Source organism: Paroedura picta, chromosome 7 (assembly GCF_049243985.1).
Source record: "Paroedura picta isolate Pp20150507F chromosome 7, Ppicta_v3.0, whole genome shotgun sequence".
NCBI classification, from domain to species: Eukaryota; Metazoa; Chordata; class Lepidosauria; order Squamata; family Gekkonidae; genus Paroedura; species Paroedura picta.
Genome location: NC_135375.1, coordinates 121,531,936 through 121,546,975, shown reverse-complemented (window position 1 = coordinate 121,546,975; position 15,040 = coordinate 121,531,936). Strand labels below are relative to the sequence as shown.

At 47.6% G+C, this 15,040-nt stretch overlaps 1 protein-coding gene across 5 annotated transcripts in view; it reads left to right on the top strand.

Moving 5' to 3' along the window:
* The window catches only part of POSTN (periostin), a 56,972-nt gene that overhangs the window by 34,942 nt on the left and 6,990 nt on the right, over positions 1-15,040 (top strand). The window contains exons 15-21 of one of the 5 annotated variants that reach the window (XM_077346245.1): positions 752-819; positions 2,700-2,745; positions 5,579-5,674; positions 7,032-7,121; positions 7,694-7,774; positions 9,595-9,675; positions 14,883-14,969. In XM_077346245.1, the coding sequence (XP_077202360.1) occupies positions 752-819; positions 2,700-2,745; positions 5,579-5,674; positions 7,032-7,121; positions 7,694-7,774; positions 9,595-9,675; positions 14,883-14,969 (549 nt within the window). The remainder of the gene's footprint in view (positions 1-751; positions 820-2,699; positions 2,746-5,578; positions 5,675-7,031; positions 7,122-7,693; positions 7,775-9,594; positions 9,676-14,882; positions 14,970-15,040) is intronic. The other 4 variants (XM_077346248.1, XM_077346247.1, XM_077346249.1 and 1 more) reach the window with 4 other exon arrangements.

Below are 15,040 nucleotides of genomic sequence, written 5' to 3'. Positions count from 1 at the left end.
CCCTGATTTCTCCAACATACCGACATCACTTCCAGATGACATCAGAATGTTGGAAAATGTCACACCATGGTGTTTTCCACACAAGGACAGGCCTGTGTAGTTTCTTTGTTGTTGTTGCAGTTGCTAGCACAGCACACCTATGACAGGGATTATACTAAAATATGCATCAGGTTCTTTGCTCTCTCAGCTTTCATTTGAACAAGAAAGGTCTGTAGCCCTGGAAGGAAGGAAGGAAGGAAGGAAGGAAGGAAGGAAGGAAGGAAGGAAGGAAGGAAGGAAGGAAGGAAGGAAGGAAGGGAGGGAGGGAGGGAGGGAGGGAGGGAGGGAGGGAGGGAGGGAGGGAGGGAGGAAGGAAGGAAGGAAGGAAGGAAGGAAGGAAGGAAGGAAGGAAGGAAGGAAGGAAGGAAGGAAGGAAGGAAGGAAGGAAGCTGGGAATTCAGAGAACTAGATGCATATTTTGCTATAACCATAAGTGAATAATAACATCGGTAAAACCCTGATTAAGAAAATGAGAGACCTTGGAGAGCAGCTGTCAATCTGAGAAGACAATACTAACTTGGAGAGACCAATGGTTTGACTCAGTTTACGGCAGCTTCCTGTGCATTCAAGTATCTACAGGCCTCAACTCTAGCTGTTCTATTGCAGACCAGCACGGCTGCCCTCAGGGAAGCTTCAATAAATAGGCCTTACGAGTTGTCAGCATTTGTGTTAACGGGAACCCTCGTTCTCTTTGTTTTAACTTTTATTGCAGATTTGCCCGTTGGAAACGATGAACTCCTAACCATTTTGAAAAAACTGATAAAGTACATTCAGATCAAGGTATAATTACTTTGTGGCTGGATACTGTCTTCCATTTGCATTCATTTCCTAGAAGGCCAAAAAACAAAAAAAAAATGTTTGTCCTACATTTGGGATAATGAATGAAGGGGCCTAATTTGGAGCAGTGGAATGATTAACAACAATCTCAGTTCCATGGCGAGTTTCCATCCCACATCTAATTTAATCTGCCCTAATCAAGGTGGCCCCCAACGTTCCTTCTGATCTTCCTTGAGTGGAGTAATCCACACCCTGATAGGGATGCCAATTCCCAGGCGGGACCATGGGAACCCCTGGAATTATGGCTCATCTCTGCAAGGTCTCCTGACTTGAGCCACAAACGGGAACTCTCTTCACTAAACTCTCACCTTCCGATCTCACTGACCTGTTCCTAGAGGGTCATTTCCTGTTTCGTGAGTCCTTCCCTCTCCTCTCCTCCATGATAGAGCTATTTAGATTAGAACAGGAACTTCCCTTTACCTCTAAGTGTGTAGAATTAAGTTCTCTAATAAATAGTTACAATATTAGTTTAGTGCCACCTTTGTGAACGTTCTTCAATCTCTAGGTGACTGAGATCGGTTCACCTGGAGAAAACAGCTGTTTTGGAGGGTGGAGTCCATAGCATTGTATTTCACTGAGGCCCCTCCCTATCCCAAATCCCACCTACTCCTGGCTCCACCCCCAAAGTCTCCAGGTATTTGTCAAACCTACACCCTGAGTTGCCCCCCTATTCCCTGAGCAGAATATAACTGCTGTGATCTTCAAATTGACCACAGGCAGCAGAAGCCCCTAGACAGCTCCAGACGGCTGCTGACTGAGGCTTCCTGTGTCAATGAGCAGCCACTCACGTGCTCAGCTTAGAGGGAATACTGGTTGCCACCCTCTAGGTGGTACCTGGAGATCTCCTGGAATTACAGCTGATCTCCAAGCTACAGAGATCAGCTACCCCAGGGGGAAAAAATGCATTGGAGGGTAGACTCTGCAGCATGACATCCTGCTGAGGCCCTCCTAAAACTCCACCCCCCCAAAAAAAAAATTCCAGGTATCGCCTAACCAAGACTTGGCAGCCCAGTCTTAAGGACATAACATTTCGCCTATAGCATACTGTCACAATGGTATTCTTCCGCCGAATGGGGGACTGCCATGTGGATGGGTAAGCATCAGACTTTGCCAGTTCACCAGCAGAACCAGTAGATGAACTGGGAAATTATTAGTGACTGCTCTACTCGCCATCTTCCCTTCAACTTCTGTGTCAGCCTTGCTCAATCTTTTTACCATTGAGAAACCCCTGAAACCTTCTTCAGGCGTCGAGAAACCCCAGAAGTGGCACAATCATGCAGAAGATGGTTGGGAGCTGTGGACACGCCCATCCGGGGCCCCTCCCCTCCCCACCCCCTCCAGGCCCATCATTGGCCAGTTTTTTTTGGGGGGGGGAGTTGTTGACATGACCATATATGGTCCTATCACCCGATAAATGTTTAACAAATTTTAAAACTAAATAAAAAATCTAGTAACTTCCTCCCATTTGGGAAACTTTTCCAGGGCCGTCAAGAAACCCTGGCCGATGATGTTGCCTCTTAAGCTCCCTGTCCCACGTGTGTCACGGCCGTTGCGTTTCCATTTTTATCATAAAACGTGAACGTTTGTCTCCCGCTTTCATTGGGCAGATCCCTACTAATGATTATTGGCCCTCTTCCATGGTTTTGCCGTTGTTTGTATGTTTTTATTGTGAGTGTGTGTGTGTGTGTGGAATGAAATGTTCCTTTTAATGTTTCAGAAGTTTTAATGTTTCTACTTGGGTCACCTAGACCAGCGTGAAAACGTTTTTAATGAACAAAGTAAGTAAATGAACACCAGCCTTAACAGCTCTCCCTTTCCCCCAGTATATCAGAGGCTACCGATTCGAAGAAATCCCACGGACCTTCTACAGTAAGTATCGCTGCGTTGTTGTTTTTTTACTTAACGTGGCAAATCTATTGCTTTTGTTTTGGTATAGAACAGGGATGGCCAAACTGTGGCTCTCCAGATGTCCATGGACTACAATTCCCATGAGCCCCTGCCTGCTGGCAGGGGCTCATGGGAATTGTGGTCCATGGACATCTGGAGAGCTACAGTTTGGCCATCCCTGGTATAGAACTACAAAGGGACCTTGTGGTGATTATGTGGACTGTTAGGGAGCATTGAACAATGGCCAGAACAACCCTTCTCCCCATCTTCCCTTCCCCAAACTGTGCCCTACAAAACCTTTTCTTACCAATCCCATCCAGAGACAGCCGAGCACCCCTACATCTTTTCAAAGGCCCCTTCGGATGCATTACTTCTGCCTCCCTTCATCTGCTTTCTGTTCGTTTCCGCAAGCAGCATTATTATTAAGGTTGTGGACCGCAAAATATTTGAAAGCAGCTAAGAGAAAGAAGGTAAAAATAAATGTTTGATTGTGCTCGTGACTGATGGCAGAGTTGCCTGAATGTTCATGGAACGCCTCCAAAACAGCTGCAGGGTGCTAGAACAACAGATGTATTCCAGCGAGGGCTAAAATATAGACAAGAATCAGAGTGGCCACAAATGTTGCATCTGACCTGGGATTTAGTGAAAGCAAGAACACTGTAAACAGATCAACCTGAAGAAGCCAAGTGGACCTTCAAGAGGAATACCTTTGAATTTCAGACGCCTTCCAAACTGAAAGCCCATGAGGGTTGCCACCCTCCAGGCGGTGCCTGGGAATCCCCTGGAATTAACTCATCTCCAGGCAACAGAGATCGGTTCCCCTGGAGAAAATGGCTGCTTTGGAGGGTGGACTTCATAGCGTTATACTCCACTGAGGCTGTCTCCTCCAGAAACCTTGCCCTCCCCTAGCTCCACTCTTAAAATCTCTTGGAACATCCCATACCACAGTTGGCAACTCGCTGTCTTTCTAGGGGAAGCATAAGACAAGGTCTCCAGGCTCCCGCAGGGCCAGCTGCTAACTGCAGGGCCTCTCCTCCGCCTTCTGGAGAGCCAGTTTGGTGTAATGGTTAGGAGTGCGGACTTCTAATCTGGCATGCCGGGTTCGATTCTGCACTCCCCCACATGCAACCAGCTGGGTGACCTTGGGCTCACCACGGCACTGATAAAACTGTTCTGACCGGGCAGTGATATCAGGGCTCTCTCAGCCTCACCTACCCCATAGGGTGTCTGTTGTGGGGAGAGGAATGGGAAGGCGACTGTAAGCCGCTTTGAGCCTCCTTCAGGTAGGGAAAAGCGGCATATAAGAACCAACTCTTCTTCTTCTTCTTCTTCTTCTTCTTCTTCTTCCTGCCTCCTCCACATTTATTGAGGTGGGACGGTCCACCTGGATAGCTCAGGATACCTGTTGGCCTCAGGGCCAGATGTTGTGGGGAGCATGCCCAGAACTATCCAGCTGACCTGAGAAACAAGCAAAATGCCGCTCCCACCCGTTCTGGTGTCCCCGGATCCTTCCCAGGGAAATGTCGCTGTGGCATTTCTTGGCTCACTTGCCGGCTGCTATTCGTGTTTCCTGCAGAGTTCATTGAGGGGAGGGAAGAACTCAAAGAGGCCAAGAAACAAGCAGAAGGCCAACTCCTTCTGAGTTCAACATTTCAAGTCCCACCGAGTTCAGTGGAAGAACGGCTACATCTGCACTTGGCTCAGAACTCATTATGTTTAGGGATACTGCCCTTAGCTTCTCTCCTCGATTTCTTAATGTTTCTATCAGGACATTACAACTTGTTTTTTTTTTAATTGAGACAGGCTAATTCTATTTAAATCTGTTCCTCTAATTGTTTAATGCACAAATATTATGTTTAACACATAACAAGATCCTTTCAGTTCAAAAAGGTCAGGAAAGATGAATTACAGCTGCCTGCCCTTCTGTACAGTCTCTTTGTGATCAAAGCCAGGAAGCCACGATGTAATATGAAGATTCTCTTTCACAGTTCTTTTATCTATTATTTTAAAATGTCCAATCCAAATGGTAGAAGGGGAAATCCCACATCCCAGGGAGACAAGTCCCATCAATTTCCCTCAAAACCACTCTGGAGAGCTCTTTTATTTGGTCCCAGACCAGGGAAGTCTCCTTCTCCTCATAGGCAGTGGATCACGAGCTGCCATTTTGAATGGAGTCCACCATCATGTTTCATATCTGTTGGATCCACAACGGCAGCCCAGTGGTGGTAATGGGGTACATCCTACCTCTATTCTAACACTCCTCTGAGCAAAGCTTGTTCATCTATTTATTTGACTATTTACACCTCAGTTTTCCTTTCGCCTCAAGTTGGATTGCTTCCTCCCTTCTAAGGAACCTTCCTCCGATGTAAAAGTCTCTTCTGTTGGAGGAAGAGCTAGTTAAGTTGGAGGAGCAAGAGGGATGGGAGGGCAGGCAGAAGGACCGTGACAATCTGAACTGGCCCTTTCCGGTCTCATGAGCAGACCTCCCTTTGCAGGACTCTTCTGCAGTGTTACAGAACATCAGATGTATCCGACTCCATAGTGATCCTGATGTGTACCAATGCACACGTACAACCAATGACACTTCTTGCTATTTGTCTGGAACCCCAACTCAAAAGCTTCTGCACTGGTCCCTGCAGCCACCTCGTAGCATCAAGGACTCTGAACATTTTGTCCCAAGTCCCAGAAGCCTTAGGCATTGTTACATTCCAGTAGCATTTGACTTACAAACACACACACACACACACAGACACACACACTGATATATCTAAATATTTATAACATACTTTCTTCTTTCAAAATGATGCTTTTGCAGTGCCAACCATTACGAAAATCACCAAAGTGATTGAAGGAGAACCAGAATTCAAAGTGGTCAGGGAAGGCGAGACGGTAACGAAAGTGATTCATGGAGGTGAATATGCCACCCGCTGCTAACTAGAACGGCCCGGAGGAGGCAAGGCATGGCTCCAATTCCTTTGCAAGGCAGAGGAGAGTTCTCATAGCGGCTGGCTCTGCTCTGAGCATGTGTTGTTGGGAAGTGTTGCACCACAATATTTCTCTGTTAAACCCTCGGCTTCTTTTTGTCGTCGCTGTCGCCATCTTGTTCTTCTTGTCGCATGCTGCCTGCCTGCCTGCCTGCCTGCCTGCCTGCCTGCCTCTTGGTTCTGCTCGCACATGTGGAGGCATGAGATGAAGTGTGGAAAAGTCCTTTTGCCAACTCTTTCCATCCCTTCCCAAGCTCAAACAGGTCTATTGAGCTGCAGTTCGCAGCTGCTGGAGTTTGAGTCTCTGGCCTCCTGGACCAAAGCCGAAGCCCCCCTTTCTAGCAACTCAGTTGTGACAAGCTCTTTACTGTTTTTTTAAAGAAACAAATCTTATACATTTTATTCCCATTTTTAAAAGTCAGAATGGTCCCAGGTTAACATTGTAAATTCTTGGTCTTGGCAAAATTGGTACACTGAAATTAAACCATCCCTGTTCTCTCAGTCCCTGATGTGTACATGTTCCTGTTGGCAACAGAGGAGAGGACCCGCAGTAATGGGTTTGAACTACATATAGAACAATGCTAGCTAGATACCAGTGGGGAAATTTCACAGGCATTAGAGTAATCGGCTGCCTAAGGAGGTGGGGAGCTCCCCCTCACTGGCCGTCTTCAAGCAGCGGCTGGACAGATCCTTCTCCTGGATGCTGGAGGCTGATCCTGCCTTGAGCAGGGGGTGGGACTAGATGGCCTGCATGGCTCCTTCCCACTCTAGGATCCTATGAGTCTAGTTCAGCAGGGGAATGGTCTGCCTAAGGAGATGGGGAGCTCCCCATCCCTGGCTGTCTTCAAGCAGTGGCTGGACAGATCCTTCTCCTGGAGGCTGATCCTGCCTTGACTAGGGGTTGGACTAGATGGCCTGGATGTCCCCTTCCAACTCTAGGATTCTGTGAGTCTAGTTCAGCAGTGGAATGGGCTTCCTAAGGAGGTGGGGAGCTTCCCCTCCCTGGCTGCCTTCAAGCAGTGGCTGGACAGATCCTTCTCCTGGAGGCTGATCCTGCCTTGAGCAGGGGGTGGGACTAGATGGCCTGGATGGCCCCTTCCAACTCTAGGATTCTATGTTTCTATTAATGATCTGAACAAAAAATCCTTGACTCACCATTTCTAACACTGTCTTGGCCCATGTGCTAGAGATAAACTCCCTTGCCTGACTGACTTACAAGGGAGGGAGAGGTCAAAATTGTCCATTCTTTTGTCTCTAACTTTAAACAAAAACCCATCTTTATAGAGCCTATCATTAAAAAATATACGAAAATAATCGATGGCCGTCCTGTGGAAGTGACTGAAAAACAAGTGACCGAAGAAAGGATTATTCAAGGTAAACCACGTCAAGAATACCCAGAGTTTTCATCTTCCCTCCAATCCTGACCAACTTTCATGCTTAGTTGCTGGCCAGAGCATCCAAACCATTCCTGAGGCCTCAAGTGTCACATGGAAACAGCAGAGAGAGCCCAGTTCCTTCCTAGGTCATACTGCTCTTGAGTCTGGACATCTCATGTGCTTGTTTTGTGTGCTCATAGTTGACGTTCCCAACCCCACAACCAAATCCTGCTGAAACAATGGAAAAAGTAGGCTTTGGAGGAAAGTGGCCGTGTTTGGGTCAACTATAGCAAGTCATGTATTGTGTGACACATATCCCCTTGCTTTCACAAGCCTGTGTTGTCTGTTGGAATCTCTTCCCCATCCGCCATGCGCAACACTTTTCACGAGGTGTCATTTCAAGGCTTTCCTTGGGACCTCCTTCCCTGACGGTTTGGGAATCTCCAGATCCCATAATTCAAACAGCATCGTCCTATTACGTTTAACGCCCAAGCAAAAAGCACATACGGGAAATTCTCAGGGCTGACCCTAGGACTCGTTTGCAGCCTACTGACATTTTTTACGCTTTAGGTCCCGAAGTGAAATATACGCGAATCACGGCAACTGGAGGCGCAAATACGGAGGAAACCCTTAAGAAACTGCTGGAAGAAGGTTAGTACCACCTGGGGTGACGTATGAATTCCACGGCGGTGTAATCATGGATATGTCGTTGTTGTTTTAGCTACTAGCATTTTGTAAAACAATTACTGGCATGAGCAGCAAAATACAAAAACCAAAGTCTGGACAGAACCAGATCTTAGCCCTTGGCCCTGCTTATAATACGGGGAGAAGTTTAACGAGGTTTAGCTCGTTAAACAAGCTGTTCAGAATGCATAGACTTGTATGTTACAATGAACATCTGAAATGAACTTGTTTACTCCCTTCATTTGGGGGGTGAGTGTCGTCAGCAAACAAATACTGACAGTCCCAGATCCATGTTCTAGATATTTAAAAATACCAAGATGGAAATGTTGATTGTGGTGGTCATCTTTTACTTATATTTATTTATTATTAAAATTTCTGTACCACCCTCCTGGTATCTACCTGTTTACATCAAAAACCAATAATAATTTAAATGCCTAAAACAGTTAAAATTACATCCAACCCGCATCAGCTAGGAATCTGAGTTTCTTTATCCCCCTCCCGTCCAACGGGGTGGGTGGTTCTTAGGGAGAGCCCATTTAAGTGATGCCATTTTAGTGATATACATCCGGAAATGAGGAGGGGTATCAACAAGAAAAATGTAGGAGTGGCTTAGCTGCACCGTGCCCTGACTTCATGCAGGGCAGCTGATCAGAGACCAGTCTGAGCCAGCTGATGGAGAAGATGCCAGGAATCAAAAACCGTCTTCTCGAGTCATCCCCTCCCAACTAGCCTACAATGACCTGGGTCAAGGGGTGGGTTCATATTGGACAAGAATTCTCTGCTTCTGACTCACAACCAAAGCTCCTTTCAGAGAGGCAATGGGTAAACCTGCCGAAATCTCTCCTGCCCCCCTCAGATCCAACCACTGCCTTGAATAGTGTGCAAGACCCGGATAGATGTGTCTGTCAGGACTTCTTGGGAGTCCGAGCTTGTCTCCTCAAGAGCAGACTGCAAACCTTACAGTGGAGAAGAGAGGCAGATGATGGACTCTTTCAGCTTGTTCCTTTCCTGTTACCGTTCATTACTATTCTAGGGAACGCACAGGAATTTTGGTGCCTTATGGGGAACAGGAGCATTCTGTGGATGGACAGCCTCCCGAACCAGCATTTACGGGATGGGATGTGACTCAACCCATTAGACATTCTCAAAATATCTGGGGTTGTCAGTAATCGTATATGAACCTGACATTCATCAAGCATGGAACATGCCCAAAATGTAGAGCTAGTTGGCAATAAGAAAATGCTGGCAGAGCTACATGAATCTATCTGGCAATTACAGTATATGAAATGAAGCAGCTATGGCCGGTGAATGCTGATAATGACCATATTTGGTGACTGTCGCCGTTCTAGCTGTGGTTTCTTTTGGACAGTCACCAGATGCATGGCTGGCTGCATCCACCTTGTGGAAATTCATTGTAGCATGTGTCACATGGGATTAAGCATCCTACCATTTCCACACATGTCACGTTTTGATCTCAGGTTTCGTGGAAGGTCTATTTAGGATCCTTTAGGTCTATTTAGGATCCACAGCTAATCTGTGATCTGTCTCAGGCTCCATAATACTTTAATTCTTGTCTGAGTGAAACTGCTGGTGCATATTGTACATCAGGAACATAAGGAAACAATCGCTTTCTTTTAATGAAAACCATCAGATGTTTGGCACAAGGCTTATTCCTCTGATGGATGGGTTGTGTACTTACAAAGCATGCTTGTTAAATGAACTGTGACTGCCGTTTTTTCATTGTCTCGCGTCAATCAACTTCATGCCATAAACCTGTATCCTATCAGAGGTTACCAAGGTGACCAAAATGATGGAAGGTGATGGTCATTTACTGGACGATGAAGAGCTCAAAAGACTCCTCCAGGGAGGTTAGTGGGTGCTAGACAACTAACCTCATCGTAACAAGCTCTGAGGAATGACGCATGGAACGTTTTAAAGACTGATTTCCCATTGAGCAAAACACCCTCAAAGAAAAACCAAGCAGGAGGTTTGAAATGTTGACCTCTGAACGTTCTGCTGGACCTCCGTAGGTCCATTCTGGAGACGAAACACCATCTTTGTGTGCCTATCTCATCAGTCTTTAAAGGGTTTCTTTTTATTCGACTGAGCAATGAAGATTTATTTGCCTCACAAATATCATTTCTGGCCATCTTTAAACTTTAAGAGAGACTCGCAAGGCAGAAGGAGTTGGAGAGATCCAAATTTGCTGACCTCGGCATTCCTCGTACTAAAATGAATATTCATTGCTCACAAGTTAACCCCCCAAGGCATGTTCTGCTCCCTCCTTTGGACCTGAGTGCAAGGTCTGTATGTTCAGCTTCAATTCTTCTTCTCCTCTGCAAGGGTACAGCGCACTCCTCGCTATACTAAGCACACTGACGCAAACGTGTTTTAGTCAATACTGCCGATCGAGCGCTGAGACATAGTCCCCTGAAGTTAAAGGGTTACTGAAATACGTTCAGTGGAGTGGGCATGATGGGCTATGCGCTGAAAGCCCCCAAGACTGTGCTCAGTGCTGCTACCACAGGCACTGTGACTAGATGTGGGATGGCAGGAATCGACCACACAATGGAGCATGGAGGTTGACCGCAGAAGGGAGAGGAGCGTCGAAGTACGGGGAATGATTCATCTCTGTGGCACTTAGTACCTTTGGAGCACCACAGAGCTGGCCTTTTTGGCACGGCGAGAGGCCCATGTGGTTGGGAGATGGCAGGCAGGCCTGCCTCTCCACAAGTTTTCAATTAGGGCCAGGCTCAGAGAATGAAGCTCCTGAACTAGCCTTTCATTGGACGCTGCTGCAGCTGCGGCAGCTCATGGCGCTCCATACAGATCCCAGCCGTGCACACTTGCGCAGTGAGGAAATGTCACCCACATGTGCCAAACCATTTTCCCCGCCTGTAGCAATTGGTCGCAATGAACCACCATATGGTATATATGTACTGACAGGACTGGGGCTCTGCATCTTTTCATGCTAACTGTCGAGAAATAACCAGAAGAAGGGAAATGCAGCCAGAAAGCTGAGCAGCAGCGCAGTTCACCTCTCACTCCTCAGTCTGCAATGTTTTCTGCTGGCTGTGTAGATTTGAACAGCCCCTAAAGAGTGAAGGGGAGAAATTATTCATGCTTTTGGGAAATCTGAATATCTCCCCCCCCCTCACTCCCGGATGTGGCAGAGAGCCCTTGAACGGAGTCCGTGCCCCTTTGGTTGGGCCTGCCAGTGGTTGAGTCAGGTCTGGATACCAGTGAAGCCGTTAGGAGCCAGCAAGCCAGGCTTCATTTGGACCCAGTCCTGACACCCCTCAGGGCAAAATACAATTAGGGGTTGCCTTAACAATATCCCAGAACTCTGAACAAGATGATCGTGTACGTTTAGGGCAGGGGTAGTCAAACTGCGGCCCTCCAGATGTCCATGGACTACAATTCCCATGAGCCCCCTGCCAGCATTTGCTGGCAGGGGGCTCCTGGGAATTGTAGTCCATGGACATCTGGAGGGCCGCAGTTTGACTACCCCTGGTTTAGGGAGATGCTTCCACACAACAGAGCCCCCCCCCCCTCCCTTTGGCAACGCGTTCGTTTCCAGAAACATCATCCTTCTTCGTTGTTTCGGCTTCTCCTGGCCTTCGCATTATGTTCCACCACCGATCGCACTAATTTCAGTGGGAAACACGTTTCTGCTTGGGATTCCTCCCCCGTCTAATTAGCAGGAGAGTGTAGCCCTCCCACAAAGGGTGGGCGCTGCCAGGTTTGAGGAAGAAAGCAAAGAGCCAGCTTAACATTACGACTTGCAGAGCGGGCACAGAGAAGCCCTTGGCAAGCCAAGCATGACGGGATGGGCACAAATGATTTGCAAGAATAAACAGGGAGACCCCCACGTATTTACACGGACCTGCTCATTCATATGAAGGGCCAGGGCTCATTAGGACAGTCTCTGCTTGGCATGCAGAAGGTTCCCGGTTCAATCCCCGGCATCTCCGGCTAAAAGGACCAGGGAGGAGATGACGGGAGAATCTGGAGAGCACCTGTCAGTCAGAATAGACAACCCTGACCTTGATGGACCAAGCGTCTGATACTCTATAAGGCAATCATGTGTGTTCAAAGCATGTGGGGTGCAGGAGGGGGAAACTTTTAAATAACTTTTGACAGAGTTGGTGAGGGAGACAGACCTGCTGTTTCCAGCATCACCTCTCTTAAACTGTGGGTAAAGGTAAAGGTATCCCCTGTGTAAGCACTGAGTCATGCCTGACCCTTGGGGTGACGCCCTCCAGCATTTTCATGGCAGACTCAACACGGGGTGGTTTGCCAGTGCCTTCCCCAGTCATTACCGTTTACCCCCCAGCAAGCTGGGTACTCATTTTACCAACCTCGGGAGGATGGAAGGCTGAGTCAACCTTGAGCCAGCTGGTGGGATCAAACTCCCAGCCTCATGGGCAGAGCTTCAGACTGCATGTCTGCTGCCTTACCACTCTGTGCCACAAGAGGCTCTTAAACTGTACCGAACTTAAAAAAAAATTATCTTGAAAGACCCGGGAAGCTGACAGCAAATAATAACTCTGTTCTTTATGGCTGGCTTAGAATTTTCCTCACAACCCAGATCTCTGCCAGAAAGGTCATTTACTCTACTGCGGAGGTCTCATGGGTGACGAGGGCCAGATCAGACCTAAACATCACTTTGTCACGCTGGACCACATGTACGTTCACGTGTAAGGCCAGGAACCTGAGATGTTTTACCACTGATGGTGACCCATTCCCTTCTCAACAGACCTGGGGCCAAACCAGCCCATCTTGCTCCTTAGGTTGCCAAATCTAGGTTGGGCAAGCCCTGGAGATGTGGGAGTGGCCATGTATTTGACATATCTACTCTAGAGTGTATTACTCTGACAGTAATAAAATATGCCTCTGGAGTATATATTTGCTCTGTAGTGAAGTACCCAATTTGCTAGCCCAATGCCCCACTTCAATCACCGAAGTTCCAAGATCATAGAATCATAGAGTTGGAAGGGGCCATACAGGCCATCTAGTCCAACCCCCTGCTCTACGCAGGATCAGCCCTAACCTTTTGCCAGTCAGAACAGGTGTGCTAGTCCCACCGCCTGACTCATCAACATTAGGCAGTTTGAAAGTTCTTTTCTTTCTTTGCTGCCCTTCCGCCAGAATCCAGGGCAACGAAAGAGGCCACCTACGTGCGGCTGCCGGCTAGTATGCCGCCACCACCGCCCCTCCTCCCTGCGCTGTGGCGCTGACCTCCTAAGTGCTGCCTCAGGCTTTGGTGATTGCCAAGGCACATCCCTATTTCCAACATTAAAGCAGACATTAAAAAGCACCTTAAATACACATATATTTATAGAATTCAAAAGAACTGAATAAAACATCCTAGAAATAGATAGAACAGCCAGGTACGAAGGGTAATGAGGGAATACCAGACTAAAGTCTTCCCCCACGGAAGGAAGACAGCAATAGAGGGAGACGGATGAGTCCTACTGGGAGGGAGTTCCAGAACTTTGGGGCCATGACTGAGAAGGCCATTTCTCAGATGGCCACCCTGAAGAAGAAGAAGAAGAAGAAGAAGAAGAAGAAGAAGAAGAAGAAGAAGAAGAAGAGGAGGAGGAGGAGGAGGAGGAGGAGGAGGAGGAGGAGGAGCAGGAGGAGGAGGAGGAGGAGGAGTTGGTTTTGATGCCCCACTTTTCACTGCCCAGAGGAGTCTCAAAGCGGCCTATGTTCACCCTTGAGGCTACCCTAGGATGGTGGGGATACCCAAGGATGGAGTGCTTTGATGGGATATGGCAGAAGAATCGCAGTGCACGAAGCATGCCTTGGATTCTTTTTTCTCCTTCTGGCTGTTGTCCCTTCTAGAAGCATCGCCCTCGTCTCTCTGTGTCAGATCAGCTGACGGATGTGCCCCTTCCATCCTCTCCCTCTCCCTTGTCTCTTCCAGCCCCCTTTTGCCCTGGGCCATCGGACATCTCGGTTGTGCTCTCAGACCTGATGAGCAAACGCATGCTTCCAGTGCTGCAGCAAATGTTGGGGAGGGGGAGGGGAAGGGGAATGGCTCACAGAGATTTTGACTGTTTGTGCAGTAGGAGACGTACCTTGTTTTAGCCTCGCTTTAGATTTCCTTTGGATGCTGCGAGTAGAGACCTTTGGGCTTTCCTCCCCTCGTTTCCCAGGCTGAAATTCACAACATGCTTTCCACACTGAGTTCAACAGAGGCGGCCTCCCATCATGCTTTGCTCCTTTCCCCTTTTCAAAAAACTTGTTGGGGTTTTTTTTGCAAAATGGTGCCTTGCTTGCAACTTTGTTTTCATTGCTCCCATTAATGCTGCCATTCTGCATCCTCCCCACTTTTCCCCAAGAATCCCAAATGTAATTTTTTTTAAAACAACAACTATTGGTTGTAATGTTATAACATTATAACTTTGCTGTATAAGACTGCTTAAAAAAAACCCAGCATTATAATGCAATCAGCCCCTCCATTTTTTTTAAGGCAGATTTTTCAGAACAGAGGGAGGGGGAGGGAGGATGGCAATCAGGAAAGGGGAGTTCCCAAATGACTCAAAATGGTGGCTGTGGGGAAAAAACCAATTGCAGTCATTTCCACATTTGGAAGCCCCCAATTTGACCCTGTTAGTCCCCACTTTGAAATGAAAGTTGGTTTTCTGGGGATTCCTTTGCTGCAGTCAAGTGAAGGGGCAATTTCAGTCTGCTTCTGAAGAGGCAAATTTCAGTGTGGACATAGGCAGAAAACTTGACCCTTTAAAAATGCAAATCCGGGCAATATCTCTCGAGTGGGAAGAGTCTTTCAGCAGCATCCAAACTTTTCAGTCTCCTAATCCCAGGTGCCCAAAGCAGAGAGGAAACCATTCTTCCTTTGCAAGGCAAAAGCTCCTTGCCAGCTGTGAGGGATTTGGGAGGCTTAGTGCCCAGCTGAGTCTCTGGTAAACATGGCCCTTCAAGGAACACAGGCGGTGTCTGGGGGTTCCCCGAGCCAGCTGCCCCCAGCCCGGAGTGCCCTTTCTTCCTGTCAAAGGCCCTGTCTGCAACTTAACCAATGATTTTTTTTAATGCTTACTTACCATAGCCGGATCTGAGTACACCAAGGTTACTAAAGTAACTGAGGGAGAACCAAAGGTTATCGAGACAGAAATAAAGAAAATTCATCTGGAAGGTTAGTTGTAAAATGGGACTGCCCTTGCGTGCGATGGGTGAGGCAGCTGGGGATTTGATTACTTCCATGGA